This window comes from Pristiophorus japonicus, chromosome 7 (genome assembly GCF_044704955.1).
Source record: "Pristiophorus japonicus isolate sPriJap1 chromosome 7, sPriJap1.hap1, whole genome shotgun sequence".
NCBI classification, from domain to species: domain Eukaryota; kingdom Metazoa; phylum Chordata; class Chondrichthyes; family Pristiophoridae; genus Pristiophorus; species Pristiophorus japonicus.
The window spans coordinates 9,351,452-9,365,655 of NC_091983.1; the positions used below are offsets into that span (position 1 = coordinate 9,351,452).

The 14,204-nt window shown below is 48.0% G+C and overlaps 1 protein-coding gene across 29 annotated transcripts in view; it reads left to right on the top strand.

Moving 5' to 3' along the window:
• Window positions 1-14,204, top strand: part of rims1a (regulating synaptic membrane exocytosis 1a) — a 908,397-nt gene that overhangs the window by 876,272 nt on the left and 17,921 nt on the right. For 28 of the 29 annotated variants that reach the window (XM_070884742.1, XM_070884748.1, XM_070884750.1 and 25 more), the window contains one exon: window positions 2,243-2,381. In XM_070884742.1, the coding sequence (XP_070740843.1) occupies window positions 2,243-2,381 (139 nt within the window). The remainder of the gene's footprint in view (window positions 1-2,242; window positions 2,382-14,204) is intronic. The other variant, XM_070884749.1, reaches the window with a different exon arrangement.

Genomic DNA, 14,204 nt, shown 5'->3' on the forward strand with positions numbered 1-14,204 from the left:
CATGACATTACTGTTCTAAATAGAAAGGATATATCAGAAGACCCAGAAATTCATCTTGGGCAGTGACACACAAGGGGCGGTGTGGGATTGGCCACCCGCTACAGGCAGAGTCTGATATTCAGCATCATTGCAGCCAATAAAAGCGAATCTCAGGCACTGTGTATAACGGATAGTCGATCCCATAACCTTCGTTTTGCACCCCCGCCTGAGATTAATTTCTAGGCCGATGGTTGTGGGACTGAATCTATTTAGCGAGAGCCGAGGAACAGAGGGGGAGTTATTTTATTGTTGGAAGTTTTTAATGGAGCTGCAAAACAGTGAGAAGCAGATAGATGAACAAATTTGTTGGAAAATTTCGAAGGCGTGCAACAAAAATAGCGTACAGGTCAGACCTCTGTGGTCCGGTGCCAAACCAGAGAATTTTACGAACCAGGAAGGCGGTGGCAAAGCACTTAGAATAAGGGGCCTCCCATTTAAAACAGAGATGAGGAGAAATTTCTTCTCTCAGAGGGTTGTAAATCTGTGGAATTCGCTGCCTCAGAGAGCTGTGGAAGCTGGGACATTGAATAAATTTAAGACAGAAATAGACAGTTTCTTAAATGATAAGGGGATAAGGGGTTATGGGGAGCGGGTGGGGAAGTGGAGCCGAGTCCATGATCAGATCAGCCATGGTCTTATTGAATGGCGGAGCAGGCTCGAGGGGCCGAATGGCCTACTCCTGCTCCTATTTCTTATGTTCTTATATTCTCTGGTGAGTTTGTAGAGTTCACTATGCGAGTTAATAGCGGCTCCTAGTATCCATTATCTGGCTCGGGTTCTCAACCAGAGGGCCGCAGCCACCTCGGGGTTCGCCCTAAATAACCACCAAGGTTTTTTTTAAAGGAAAAATGCAAGGTGGGATCGAGCTGAAAAAACTGGCGGCTCTGGCCCAGACCTGTTTTCCCCCCCCTCCCAACCATCTGCACAATAACAGCGGCAGCTGCCGCTGACCCCAGGCCCTCGTTCGCTGAGATGGGAGAGACGGTGGTCGCTGAGCGCAGATCCCCCGGTTCAAGATCTCCGTCCTCTCTTCTCTCCTATTGCCAGGTTCCGCTGGAAATATGGGAGGAGTGGTCTGCTGGCCGAACAGTTGCAGTACAAGTGGCAGGAATCCTCCAGAATCAGCGACCTGTCCAACCGATTTGACACCTAGAATTACGACTAAAAGCGTCCGACTGCACCTTTAACTTATTCTGCGCAGATAGATTTTAGCCTGGACACTGCTGTGCGCAATTTGGGGGAAAAAAATCATATGTTTTAAAATTGTGGGTTTTTTTACCGCAAGCTAGTGCTGAACCACTGATGTTTCCGGACCAGAGAGTCCCGGACCAGAGAGGTTCAACTTGTAGTAATTTTGTCTTTGATCCTAATATAGATTGGGAAAAACATAGTGCTAATGATAGGGAAGGAGAGGAATTTCTCATATTTGTACCGGGAGAACATTCCTAAAACATCTTTCAAGACTTCAATATCTCGGGGGCCACCATTGACCAGAAACTTAACAGGACCAGCCACAAATACTGTGGCCACAAAAGCAGGTCAGAGGCTGGGTATTCTGCGGTGAGTGTCTCACCTCCTGACTCCCCAAATCCTTTCCACAACCTACACTGCACAAATCAGGAGTCTGATGGAATACTCTCTGCTTGACTGGATGAGTGCTGCTCCAACAACACGCGAGAAGCTCGACACCATCCAGGACAAAGCAGCCCGCTTGATTGGCATCCCATCCACCACCTTCAACATTCACTCCCTCCACCACCAACACACTGTGGCTGCAGTATGTTCCATCTACAAGATACAATGCAGCATCTTGCTAAGGCTTCTGCGATAGCACCTCCCAAGTCCATGACATCCACCGCCTAGAAGGACAAGGGCAGCAGGCGCATGGGAACACCATCACCTCCAAGTTCACCTCCAAGTCACACACCATCCTGACTTGGAAATATATCGCTGTTCCTTCATTGTCGATTGGTCAAAATCTTGGAACTCTCTTCCTAACAGCACTGTGGGAGCACCTTCACCACACGGACTGCAACGGTTCAAGAAGGCCGCTCACCACCGCCTTCTCAAGGGACAATTAGGGATGGGCAACAAATGTTGGCCTTGCCGGTGTCACCCACATCTCATGAATGAATTTTTTTTTAAAATTCTGTGTCTCTGTTGCTACTGGGTGAACCTGATGCTAAAATGTATTTGTTCACAGAAGCTGGGGGAAAGAAATCCAAAAATACCATACAGAGAAGCACAGAGACTGGCATGGCAGTGGAAATGCGGCGCATGACTCGACAAGCCAGCCGGGAATCCACAGACGGAAGCATGAACAGCTACAGTTCAGAAGGAAAGTAAGTACGCTGTTGTGTTGCAGTGCCTTGGTATGCTCTGTGTTAGGTGGGTTCCCAAAAGTCTGATACTGGGGCACAGACTACATCTGTCACTAATATCTCCAATGTCTGAATATTATAGGAACATTGTTTAAAAAAGGGGAGAGGGATAAATCTGGCAACGAAAGGCCAGTCAGCCTACCAACAATAATCCGGGACAAAATTAATTAGCATTTGGAAAAGTATGGGCTCATAAATGAACGTCAGCGTGGATTTGTTCAAGGAAAATCACGTTTGTATAACTTGATTGAGTTCTTTGATGAAGCAATGGAGAGGGCTCCTGAGGGTAGTGTTGTTGATGTTGTGTTTATGGACTTTCAAATGGCATTTGATAAAGTGCCACATAATAGACGTGTTAGCAAACTTAAAGCCCATGGGATTAAAGGGGCAGAGGCAACGTGGAATCAAAGTTGGCTAAGGAACAGAAAACAGAGTAGTGGTGAACGGTTGTTTTTCCAGAGAGGAGGGAGGTATACAGGGCTGTTCCCCAGAGGTCAGTATTAGGACTACTGGTTTTTGAGAAACAGTTTCCAGTGGCAGAAGGGTCAGTAATCAGAGGACACAGATTTAATGTGATTGGCAAAAGAACCAGAGGTGACATGAGGAAACATTTCTTTACGTAGCGAGTTGTTGTGATCTGGAATACACTGCCTGAAAAGGTGGTGGAAGCAGATTCAATAATAACTTTCAAAAGAGAATTTGATAAAGACTTGACGGGAAATGATTTACAGGGCTAAAGGGAAAGAGGAGGGGGTGAGATTAATTGGATAGCTCTACCAAAGAGCTGGGACAGGCACAATAAGTCAAATGGCCTCCTTCTGTGCAATATCTTTCTATGATAGGAGGAGGCCATTCAGCCACTCAAGCCCGTTACACCATTTAATTAGATCCTGGCCGATCTGTTACTAAACTTCATTTACCTGCTTTTGTTTCATATTCTTTGATCCCCTTATCTAACAAAAATCTGTCAATTTCAGTCTTGAAAATTTCAATTGACCAGCATCATTTTGGGAAAAAGAGTTCCTGAAATGTTTCCTGATTTCACAGCTTTTTTGAACACTTTTATAAATGTTACCTGTTCCAATTATTGAAGTATTGTTTATTTTATAATTATCCCCAATCAACCAAATCTCAGGATTCAAAGATAGTTATTTTTAACAGTTTGATTTTCCTATAAAATTTCCCTCCCTTAAAAATATCTTAAACAATCTGTTGTTTTCTGTTTATCTATTACTAATCCTGTAGCAAATTTGTATTTAAACAGTGATTGCAGGTGACATTACAAAAGTGAACAATATGCTTGGAGGAGCATCATGGGTGGAAATTAACAGCAAAACAACAAAATCTGGCCCAAAATTTTAACATGAGCAGTTTAATTTTTAAAACACATCTTAAACTATCATTGCCTCATTGATATTAATTGCTGGGGCAAATTAGCTGTCGTATGACCACCTCCTGTGCTCTTTCATTCTATAATTCTATGATATATACAGGCTATCACTGCTAATGGATCCCATTTATATTGGATATCACTCACTCACAGACTCCCATTTGGACTGATTATCAATCCAGTTAGCTGCAATTTGAACTATCACTCCCTGCATAGCTCTCATTTGTAATGATTAGCAATCCAAGTTGGCTGCCATTTGAACTGGCTACAGCTACCAGTTGTCTACCATTTGCATTGATGATCACTCACCATTCTCTCCCGCCCCCCCACCCCCCATTTGAACTACCGCTCCCAGTGTGGCTCCCATTTGTACTGGCTATCACTCCTCGTTGGCTGCTGTTTGAACTGGCTATAACTCCTAATTGGCTACCATTTGTTCTGGCTGTCACTCCCCAGTTAGCTCCCATTTGTACTGGTTGTTACTTCCCAGTCCCCTTAATAGTGGCAATCAATCCGAGCTCGCTCCCATTTCTACTGGCTATCATTCCCAGGAGGCTCCCATTTGTATTGGTTGTGATGCCTGAGTTGCTCACATTGGTACAGGCTATCATTTCCTGAGTGGTTCCCAATAGTGCAGGGTATCAGTCCTTGTCTGGCTCCCATTTGTACTCACTGTCACTCCCTGTGTGGCTCCCTGTACTGGCCATCACACCGAGTTGCCTTCAATTTGAACTGATTATAACTACCAGTTGACTATCATTTGCACTGTCACTCCCCATTTTTCTCCCATTTGTACAATCTGTTAATCCCTAGCTAACTCTCATTTATTCTGCCTATTATTCACTGAGTGGCCCCCATTTATACTGGCTATCACGAACTAGCTGCCTTTCTTTTCTGCTGGCTATCACTCCCGAGGTAGCTAATATCACTCCCTGAGTGGCTCTCAGTTGTATTGGCACTGACTCTGAGTCGGCTACCATTTGCACTGACTATCACTCCCCATACATAGCAGTATGCGAAGGTGCACATTTGCTGAGGCCACGTATCGAGGTGTTTACCCCACCCTCCAATCTTTTCAGCCTCTGATTCTATAAGCTTTATTTATTGCACTGTAAATGCAGGCCTTCATAGCTCTGACTGCCTTAGTGGCATCTCAGTGCTATCTTTTACTGTGGTATGTGGTATTTTAGCAACTGCCCCCTTATCTCGGTGCCTGATTCTCATGGCTCAGCTCATTTTGTTCACACACAAATGAAAAGCTTCCTCCTTTCTCTACATTTGTTTTCTGACTAAAATGCTGAGATACTTTCGCCAGTTAAACCACTTTAAAATATTTTAACATTCCCTCCTTTTGAACCTGAATATAACCACTCTGGATCAATCTTTTTCTTACCCGTTAGCTTTCTCTTTGGCCTTGCACTGGATCATCTTGCCGTTTACAGTAAATGCGTCACTTTACAGAAATTTAAGAAAAAAACTTTTTTTAACTTCTTTTTTAAAGTGTTTGTACCTTCACGACTTCTTTAAGAATTAACTCTTCAGTTAGTTAGTACAGTCCAATTACAAGATGCCTCCCTCCAGATTGTTGCCAAAGCAATAGCAATTTCCACTTCAAATCATGAAACGTTTAAGAAATTCAAAACTGCCAATTTGTATGTGTGATTGCCTCATTACAGATCGCCATATCATTTATAATAACCAGAATTTCACTGTGGCCACAATGAAAGTCAGGTTTTTCCACAATTGAATAGCTTAGTTAACCTCAAAAATTCCAATTGAATTCTGACCAATATCATAGAATGATCACAGCACAGAAGGAGGCAGTTTAGCCAGTCGAGCCAATGCTGGCTCTCTGCAAGAGCACTTCAGCTAGTCCCACTCCCCTGCCCTTACTCCATTTTATTTTATTAACTAAACACAGTACAGAACAGATAAAATGATCAAAATAACACGTGCTTACAAAAATCCAGTAAATTACACCGTCGTTCGTTTGGTTCTTCAGGCACCTTTCCAAATGACTATAAAAATACTGAATGTAACTGAAGGAAAAATAATCTCCACAAACTAAATCATTTTAACATTCATATACATTGAAAAAGAGGGCAGATCCACAGCGGTGGCACTGAAACATTCACATAAACTTTTTAAAGCGACAGTACACTGAAAACAAAAGAACTCCTGCAGCTTGTAATATTAGAAGAGGGACAACTGTTTCTCCTCCTTTATTCCATCATACTTAATGCTTTCTCTCTCAAAACAATTTACAATTTCTGACGATTGCAGCTTAGCCCCATTTGGAGAAACAGTCCGTTATAACCAAGATGTACTGGTTACCCTTCTGAGTCCTCTGAAATAGGCCAACATAATCAATCTACAAATTTCTCTATGGGCCAAGGATGCTGGGACATGGCTAGAGGATGTTTAAACGCTGGACTAACTCACACCAAATCCCGCTCACCCATCACCCCTGTGCTCGCTGAGCTACATTGGCTTCCGGTTAAGCACCACCTCGATTTCAAAATTCTCATCCTTATTTTCAAATCCCTCCATGGCCTTGCCCTTCCTCTTCTCTGTAACCTCCTCCAGCCCCACAACTCCCCCTCCCCGAGATTATCTGCGCTCCTCTATTTCTGCCCTCTTGTGCATCTTGGATTATAATCACTCAACCATTGATGACCGTGCCTTCAGCTGCCTAGGCCCTAGGCTCTGGAATTCCCTTCCTAAACCGCTACACCTCTCTACCAACTTCTTCCTTGAAGACGCTCCTTCTACCTCTTCGACCAAGTTTTTGATCACCTGCGCTAATTTCTACTTATGCGGCGGTGCCAAATTGTTTTTTCTCATTATACTCCTGTGAAGCGCCTTGGGACGTTTCACTACGTCAAAGGCGGTATATAAATACAAGTTGTTGTTGTTGTTGTTGGACCTGGGGTCATTCTGGCAACATGTGAGGCAGTCGTTAATAATGGCAGTCACAGTCAGGTCCACGCAAGGCCACCGCATCTGCTATACTAGCCTTTGGACCGGGCTGTCACCCTTCTGGTGCCCACTAAGAGTATGGGCATATTAGATCGCCTCATTTTGAAGTGACTGCGGAGCTATCTATTTACCTCCAACTTCCATTATTGATTAATGAAAACATTCTTGGCAAATTCTTTTGCATTGTTCATCTTGCACCAGTCTAAGAATTTCACCTCTACGAATGTCGCCGGCTGTCTCTCTTAATCATGGCTCCAGTTCCAAAAACCAATGAAACAGAACTCTGGTCCTATTCCATTATTCCTAGCTGGTGTGACTGCAGGACGACCTAGTTACCTCGATAAAGTAACAACTTATCCTGTTTTTCCTGTTAAATGCATCTGAGGGCCTTTGAGCTCTCCGTTTGATGGCCACCTGACCTGGGTGATTGCCATTTGTCTTGGCCATCACTCCATGAGAAACTTCCATTTGTACCGGTCATTAAATCCCTGAGTGAATCAACAACAACAATACAATAACTTGTATTTATATAGCGCCTTTAACGTTGTGAAACCTCCCAAGGTGCTTCACAGGAGTGTTTTGAGATTTAAAACATCAAAGAACTATAGAACCTCACAGTACAGAAGGTGGCCATTCGGCTTGTTGTGCCTCTTAGAACACCCACACCTCCGCTTTTTGTCCGTAACCCTGTAAGTTCCACATCCTCAAGTAATTGTCCAACTCCCTTTTAAAATGATCTATGTAATCAGGTCCCACCACCTTTTCAGGTGAGGGTTCCAGATCCGCACAACTCTCTGAGTGAGAAGATTTCTCCTTATCTCCCTTCTAGATCTTTTGCCAATGATTTTAAATCTATGACCTCTGGTTATTGACCCACTTGCCCGAGGGAATAGTTTTTCTCTCCATCAAAACCTCTCGTCATCGTGAAAACCTCTATTAGGTAAACTCTTAAACTGCTCTGTTACAGGGAGAACAGTCCTAAGTTTCCCAACCTCTCCTCATAACTGAAGCCCCTCATCCCTGGTAACATGAAAGGATGAACAGGCTGGGTCTCTTTTCTCTTGAAAAAAGAAGGCTGAGGGGTGACCTAATAGAGGTCTTTAAAATGATGAAAGATTTTGATAGAGTGGATACAGAGAGAATGTTTCCACTTGGAAGAGCATATCGAGAGGCCTTCATAAGAACATAAGAAAAAGGAGCAGGAGTAAGCCATTTGACTCCTCGAGCCTGCTCCGCCATTTAATAAGATCATGGCTGATCTGATCATGGACTCAGCTCCACTTCCCTGCCCGCTCTCCATAACCCTTTATTCCCTTATCGCTCAAAAATCTGTATCTCCGCCTTAAATATATTCAATGACCCTGCCTCCACAGCTCTTTGGGGCAGAGAATTCTATAGATTTACAACTCTCCGAGAGAAGAAATTCCTCCTCATCTCAGTTTTAAATGGGTGGCCCCTTATTCAGAGACTATGTCCCCTAGTTTTAGTTTCCCCTATGAGTGGAAATATCCTCTCTGCATCCACCTGTTGAGCCCCCTCATTATCTTATATCTTTCGATAAAATCACCTCTCATTTTTCTGAACTCCAATGAATATAGGCCTAACCTACTCAAACTATCTTCATAAGTCAACCCCCTCATCTCCGGAATCAACCTAATGAATTTTCTCTGAACAGCCTCCAATGCAAGTATATCCTTCCTTAAATACGGAGGCCAAAACTGTACGCAGTATTCCAGGTGTGGCCTCATCAGTACCCTGTACAGTTGTAGCAGGACTTCTCTGCTTTTATACTCTATTCCCTTGCAATAAGGGCCAACATTCCATTTGCCTTCCTGATTACTTGCTGTACCTGCATGCTAACTTTTTGTGTTTCATGCACAAGGACCCCCAGGTCACTCTACTGCAGCACTTTGGCAGAAAAAAATAGAACAGTAAATTATAATTTAAATGGAGAAAAATTGCAAAGTGGATAACCTCACATTTTGCCACATTCTACTCCATCTGCCAATTTTTTGCCCACTCCCTTAGCCTGTCTATATCCCTTTGCAGATTTTTTGAGTCCTCCTCACAATTTGCTTTCCCACCCATCTTTGTATCATCAACAAACTTGGCTATATTACACTCGGTCCCTTCATCCAAGTCATTAATATAGATTGTAAATAGTTGAGGTCCCAGCACTGATCCCTGCGGCACCCCACTAGTTACTGGTTGCCAACCGGAAAATGATCCATTTATCCCGACACTCTGTTCTCTGTTCGTTAGCCAATCCTCTATCCATGCTAATATATTACCCCCAACCCTGTGAACTTTTATCTTGTGCAGTAACCTTTTATGTGGCACCTTATCGAATGCCTTCTGGAAATCCAAATACACCACATCCATTGGTTCCCCCTTATCCACCCTGCTCGTTACATCCTCAAAGAACTCCAGAAAATTTGTCAAACATGATTTCCCTTTCATAAAACCATGCTGACTCTGCTTGATTGAATCATGCTTTTCCAAATATTCTGCTACTGTTTCCTTAATAATGGACTCCAGCATTTTCTCAACGTCAGATGTTAGGCTAACTGGTCTATAGTTTCCTGCTTTCTGTCTGCTTTTTTTAAATAAGGAATTTTGGTAGATTACAACCATCCACTATCTCTGCAGCCACTTTTTTAAAGACTCTAGGATGCAAGCCTTCAGATCCAGGGAACTTTAGTCCTATTATTTTACGAGTACTACTTCTTTAGTGATTGTATTAAGTTCCTCCCTCCCTATCGCCCTTTGATTATCCACTATTGGGATGTTTTTAGTGTCTTCTACCATGAAGACCGATACAAAATATTTGTTCAGAGTCTCTGCCATTTCCTTGTTCCCTATTATTAATTCCCCAGGCTCATCCTCTAGGAGACCAATATTTACTTTAGCTACTCTTTTCCTTTTTATGTACCTGTAGAAACTCTTACTATCTGTTTTCATGGGCCCAAGTTTCGAGCCGCGCCTAGAACGGCACAGTCCCGACCTGGACGCCTGTTTTTCGCGCCACAAAGTGCGCCTAAAAAAAACTCCAGATTCTCCAGCTCCCTGCAGGTCCTCTGGCCCTCGGCGCAGCGCAGCAGGAGCTGTAGGGGGCGGAGCCAGGTCCCTGCGCTGAAGACAGTGCCGGGACCTCTGCACATGCGCGCTACAGTGGGCGCGCATGTTCAGTAGCTCCAGGCGCCCAAAACTGTGTGGGAGGGACCCGAAGCACACATCCCCTAGCCCTGGCCGAATGGCCTCACTGGGGCTGCGTGAATAAGGCTCCTCCCACGGCCAGCTCCTGCTTCCTCCCGACCCGACTCGACTCCCGCTTCCCGCCTCCGGACCGGACCCGACACCGACCTGACTCCCGCTTCCCCCCCGCCGCGGACCCGACCCGTCACCGACCTGACTCTTGCTTCCCCCCCGCCCCGGACCCGACCCGACTCCCGCTTCCCCCCGCCCCCGCCCCAGACCCGACACCGACCTGACTCCCGCTTCCCCCCCGCCACCAGACCCGACCCGTTCCCGCTCCCTCCACCCCGCCCCTGCCTCCGGACCGGACCCGACACCGACCCGACTCCCGCTCCCCCCGCCCCCGCCTCCGGACCGGACCCGACACCGACCCGACTCCCGCTCCCCCCGCCCCCGCCTCCGGACCGGACCCGACACCGACCCGACTCCCGCTTCCCCCGCCCCCGCCCCAGACCCGACACCGACCTGACTCCCGCTTCCGCCCCGCCACCAGACCCGACCCGACTCCCGCTCCCCCCGCCCCCGCCTCCGGACCGGATCCGACACCGACCCGACTCCCGCTTCCCCCCGCCCCCGCCCCAGACCCGACACCGACCCGACTCCCGCTTCCCCCCGCCCCAGACCCGACACCGACCTGACTCCCGCTTCCGCCCCGCCACCAGACCCGACCCGACTCCCGCTCCCTCCACCCCGCCCCTGCCTCCGGACCGGACCCGACACCGACCCGACTCCCGCTCCCCCCCACCCCGCCCCTGCCTCCGGACCGGACCCGACACCGACCCGACTCCCGCTCCCTCCACCCCGCCCCTGCCTCCGGACCGGACCCGACACCGACCCGACTCCCGCTCCCCCCGCCCCCGCCTCCGGACCGGATCCGACACCGACCCGACTCCCGCTTCCCCCCGCCCCCGCCCCAGACCCGACACCGACCTGACTCCCGCTTCCGCCCCGCCACCAGACCCGACCCGTCACCGACCTGACTCTTGCTTCCCCCCCGCCGCGGACCCGACCCGAATCCCGCTTCCCCCCGCCCCAGACCCGACCCGACACCAACCTGACTCCCGCTTCCCCCCCGCCCCTGGACCCGACCCGACTCCCGCTTCCCCCCGCCCCCGCCCCAGACCCGTCACCGACCTGACTCCCGCTTCCCCCCCGCCCCCAGACCCGACCCGACTCCCGCTCCCCCCCGCCCCTGCCTCCGGACCGGACCCGACACCGACCCGACTCCCGCTCCCCCCCCCCGCCCCCGCCTCCGGACCGGACCCGACACCGACCCGACTCCCGCTCCCCCCCCCCGCCCCCGCCTCCGGACCGGACCCGACACCGATCCGACTCCCGCATCACCCCCCCCGCCCCCCCCCCGCCCCCCCCCCCCGCCCCCCCCCCCGCCCCCGGACTGGATCCGACCTGACCTCCCTCTCCCCGACCTGACCTCCCTCTCCCTCCCTCCCCCCGATCCGAACCGAACCGACCTCCCTCCCACCACCCCCCCCGACCCGACCCAACGCCACCTACCTGTAAATCTGGTGCTGGGGACGGGCCCTGCCCGAAGTCTCGGGCCCGGCACGTTCAGCCTCCGTCCCCCTTCTCCTTCCTCCCCCCCCCCCAATCTCCTTCCCCCCCACCAATCTCCTTTCCCCCCCATCTCCTCCCCCCCCATCTCCTCCCCCCCCATCTCCTCCCCCCCCATCTCCTCCCCCCCCATCTCCTCCCCCCACATCTCCTCCCCCCATCTCCTTTCTCCCCTTCTCCCCTTTATCCCCTTCTCCCCTTTATCCCCTTCTCCCCCCTCCTCCTCCCTCCTCCCCCTTTCTTCCCCCCACCTTCTCCCCCATCCCTCCCCCTTCTCCCCCATCCCTCCCCCTTCTCCCCCATCCCTCCCCCTTCTCCCCCATCCCTCCCCCTTCTCCCCCATCCCTCCCCCTTCTCCCCCATCCCTCCCCCTTCTCCCCCATCCCTCCCCCTTCTCCCCCATCCCTCCCCCTTCTCCCCCTTCTCCCCCTTCTCCCCCATCCCTCCCCCTTCTCCCCATCCCTCTCCCTTCCCTCCCTCTGCTCCCCCCCTCTCTCCATCTACCCCCCTCATCCCCTTCCCCTCACTGTCAGAAACACAGACACTGACAGACAGAGAATGAGAGACACACACAGACAGACAGAGAGATAGAGACACTGACAGAGACACACTGGGGGGGGGGGGCATCCCAGCACACTGTTGGAGGGCTCCCGGTGCTGCAGTCGGTAAGTAGAAAATATTTTAATTATTGATTTAAAAATTTTTTTTATTTCTTATTAATTTTTTTTGATTGATTTATTGGTTGATTTATTGATGTATTTATCATTTATTATTGATGATGGCTCTTTATTTGTAAAACTGAAGTGTTTAATGTTTGTAAACTTCCCTTTAAACCCCCCTCCCCCACCATTCCCTACGCCTGATTTGTAACCTACGCCTGATTTTCTAAAGTGTAGACAAGGTTTTTTCGAGCGTACAAAAATCTTCACTTACTCCATTCTAAGTTAGTTTGGAGTAAGTTTTCACTCAAGAAACTTTGAAATCAGGCGTAAGTGGCCGGACACGCCCCCTTTTGAAAAAAAAATTCTATTCCAAAGTGAAACTGTTCTAACTGACTAGAACTGGAGCAAACTAAATGACGAGAATTCCGATTTCTGAGATACTCCGTTCTACACCAGTTGCTCCTAAAAATCAGGAGCAAATCATGTGGAAACTTGGGGCCCATATTTCATGCTAATTTACTTTCATAATCTATCTTCCCTCTCTTTATTGTTTTTTTAGTCGTTCTTTGCTGGCTTTTTAAAGTTCCCCAATCCTCTGGCCTCCCATTGGTCTTGGCCACTTTGTATACCCTTGTTTTCAATTTGATACCATCCCTTATTTCCTTAGTTAGCCACGGATGGTTATCCCTTCTCTTACAGTCTTTCCTTCTCATTGTGATATATTTTTGTTGCGAGTTATGAAATATCTCCTTAAATGTCTGCCACTGCTCAACAACTGTCCCATACTTTAATCTAATTTCCCAGTCCACATTAGCCAACTCTGCCCTCATACCTTTGTAGTCTCCTTTATTTAAGCTTAGGGCACTGGTTTGAGATCCAACTTTCTCACCCTCCAACTGAATTTGAAATTCATCCATGTTATGGTCACTCATTCCTAGAGGTTCCTTTATTAATCCTGTCTCAGCAACAGATCTAAGATAGCCTGTTCCCTGGTTGGTTCCGCAACGTACTGTTCAAGGAAACTATCCCGGATACACTCTATGAACTCTTCCTCAAGGCTACCCTGGCCAATTTGCTTTGTCCAATCAATATGAAGGTTAAAATCGCCCATGATTATTGCCGTTCCTTTTTTACAAGACTCCATTATTTCTTGATTTATACTCCATCCAACTATGTAGCCTATAGACTACGCCCACCAGCAACTTTTTCTCTTTATTATTCCTTATCTCTACTCAAACTAATTCAACATCTTGACCTTCTGAGCCAGGATCGTTTCTCACTAACGCACTGATCTCATCCTTTATTAACAGAGCTGCCCCACCTCCTTTTCCTTTCTGTCTGTTCTTCCGAATTGTCAAATACCCCTGAATATTTAGTTCCCAGCCTTGGTCACCTTGCAACTATGTCTCCGTAATGGCTATCAGATCCAACCCATTTGTATCTATTTGTGCCGTCAACTCATCTATTTTGTTACAAATGCTGCGTGCATTCAGATAAAGAGCTTTGACCTCGCTTTCTGATTTACTTTTATGTTTATATATTCTGTCCCTTCCTGTCACGCTCTGGTTTTCATTTCCCCCAGTGCTACCCTGCTCTATTGCCTTCTCCTTATTCTTTGACTTTTTAAATTTTCGCTCACCTGAACCTTTCCTCCCGCCGCCCCTCCCCCCACCCCCGCACTAAATAGTTTAAAGCCCTCTCTACACCCCCTAGTTATTTGATTCACCAGGACTCCAGTCCCAGCACGGTCTAAGTGAAACCCGTCAGAACAGAACAGCTCCTGCTTACCCCAGTACTGGTGCCAGTGCCCCATGAACCGAAGCCTATTTCTCCCACGCCAGTCTTTGAGCCACGTGTTTATCTTTCTGATTTCATTTACCCTATGCAAATTTGCTCGTGACTCAGGTAGTAATCCACAGATTTGTG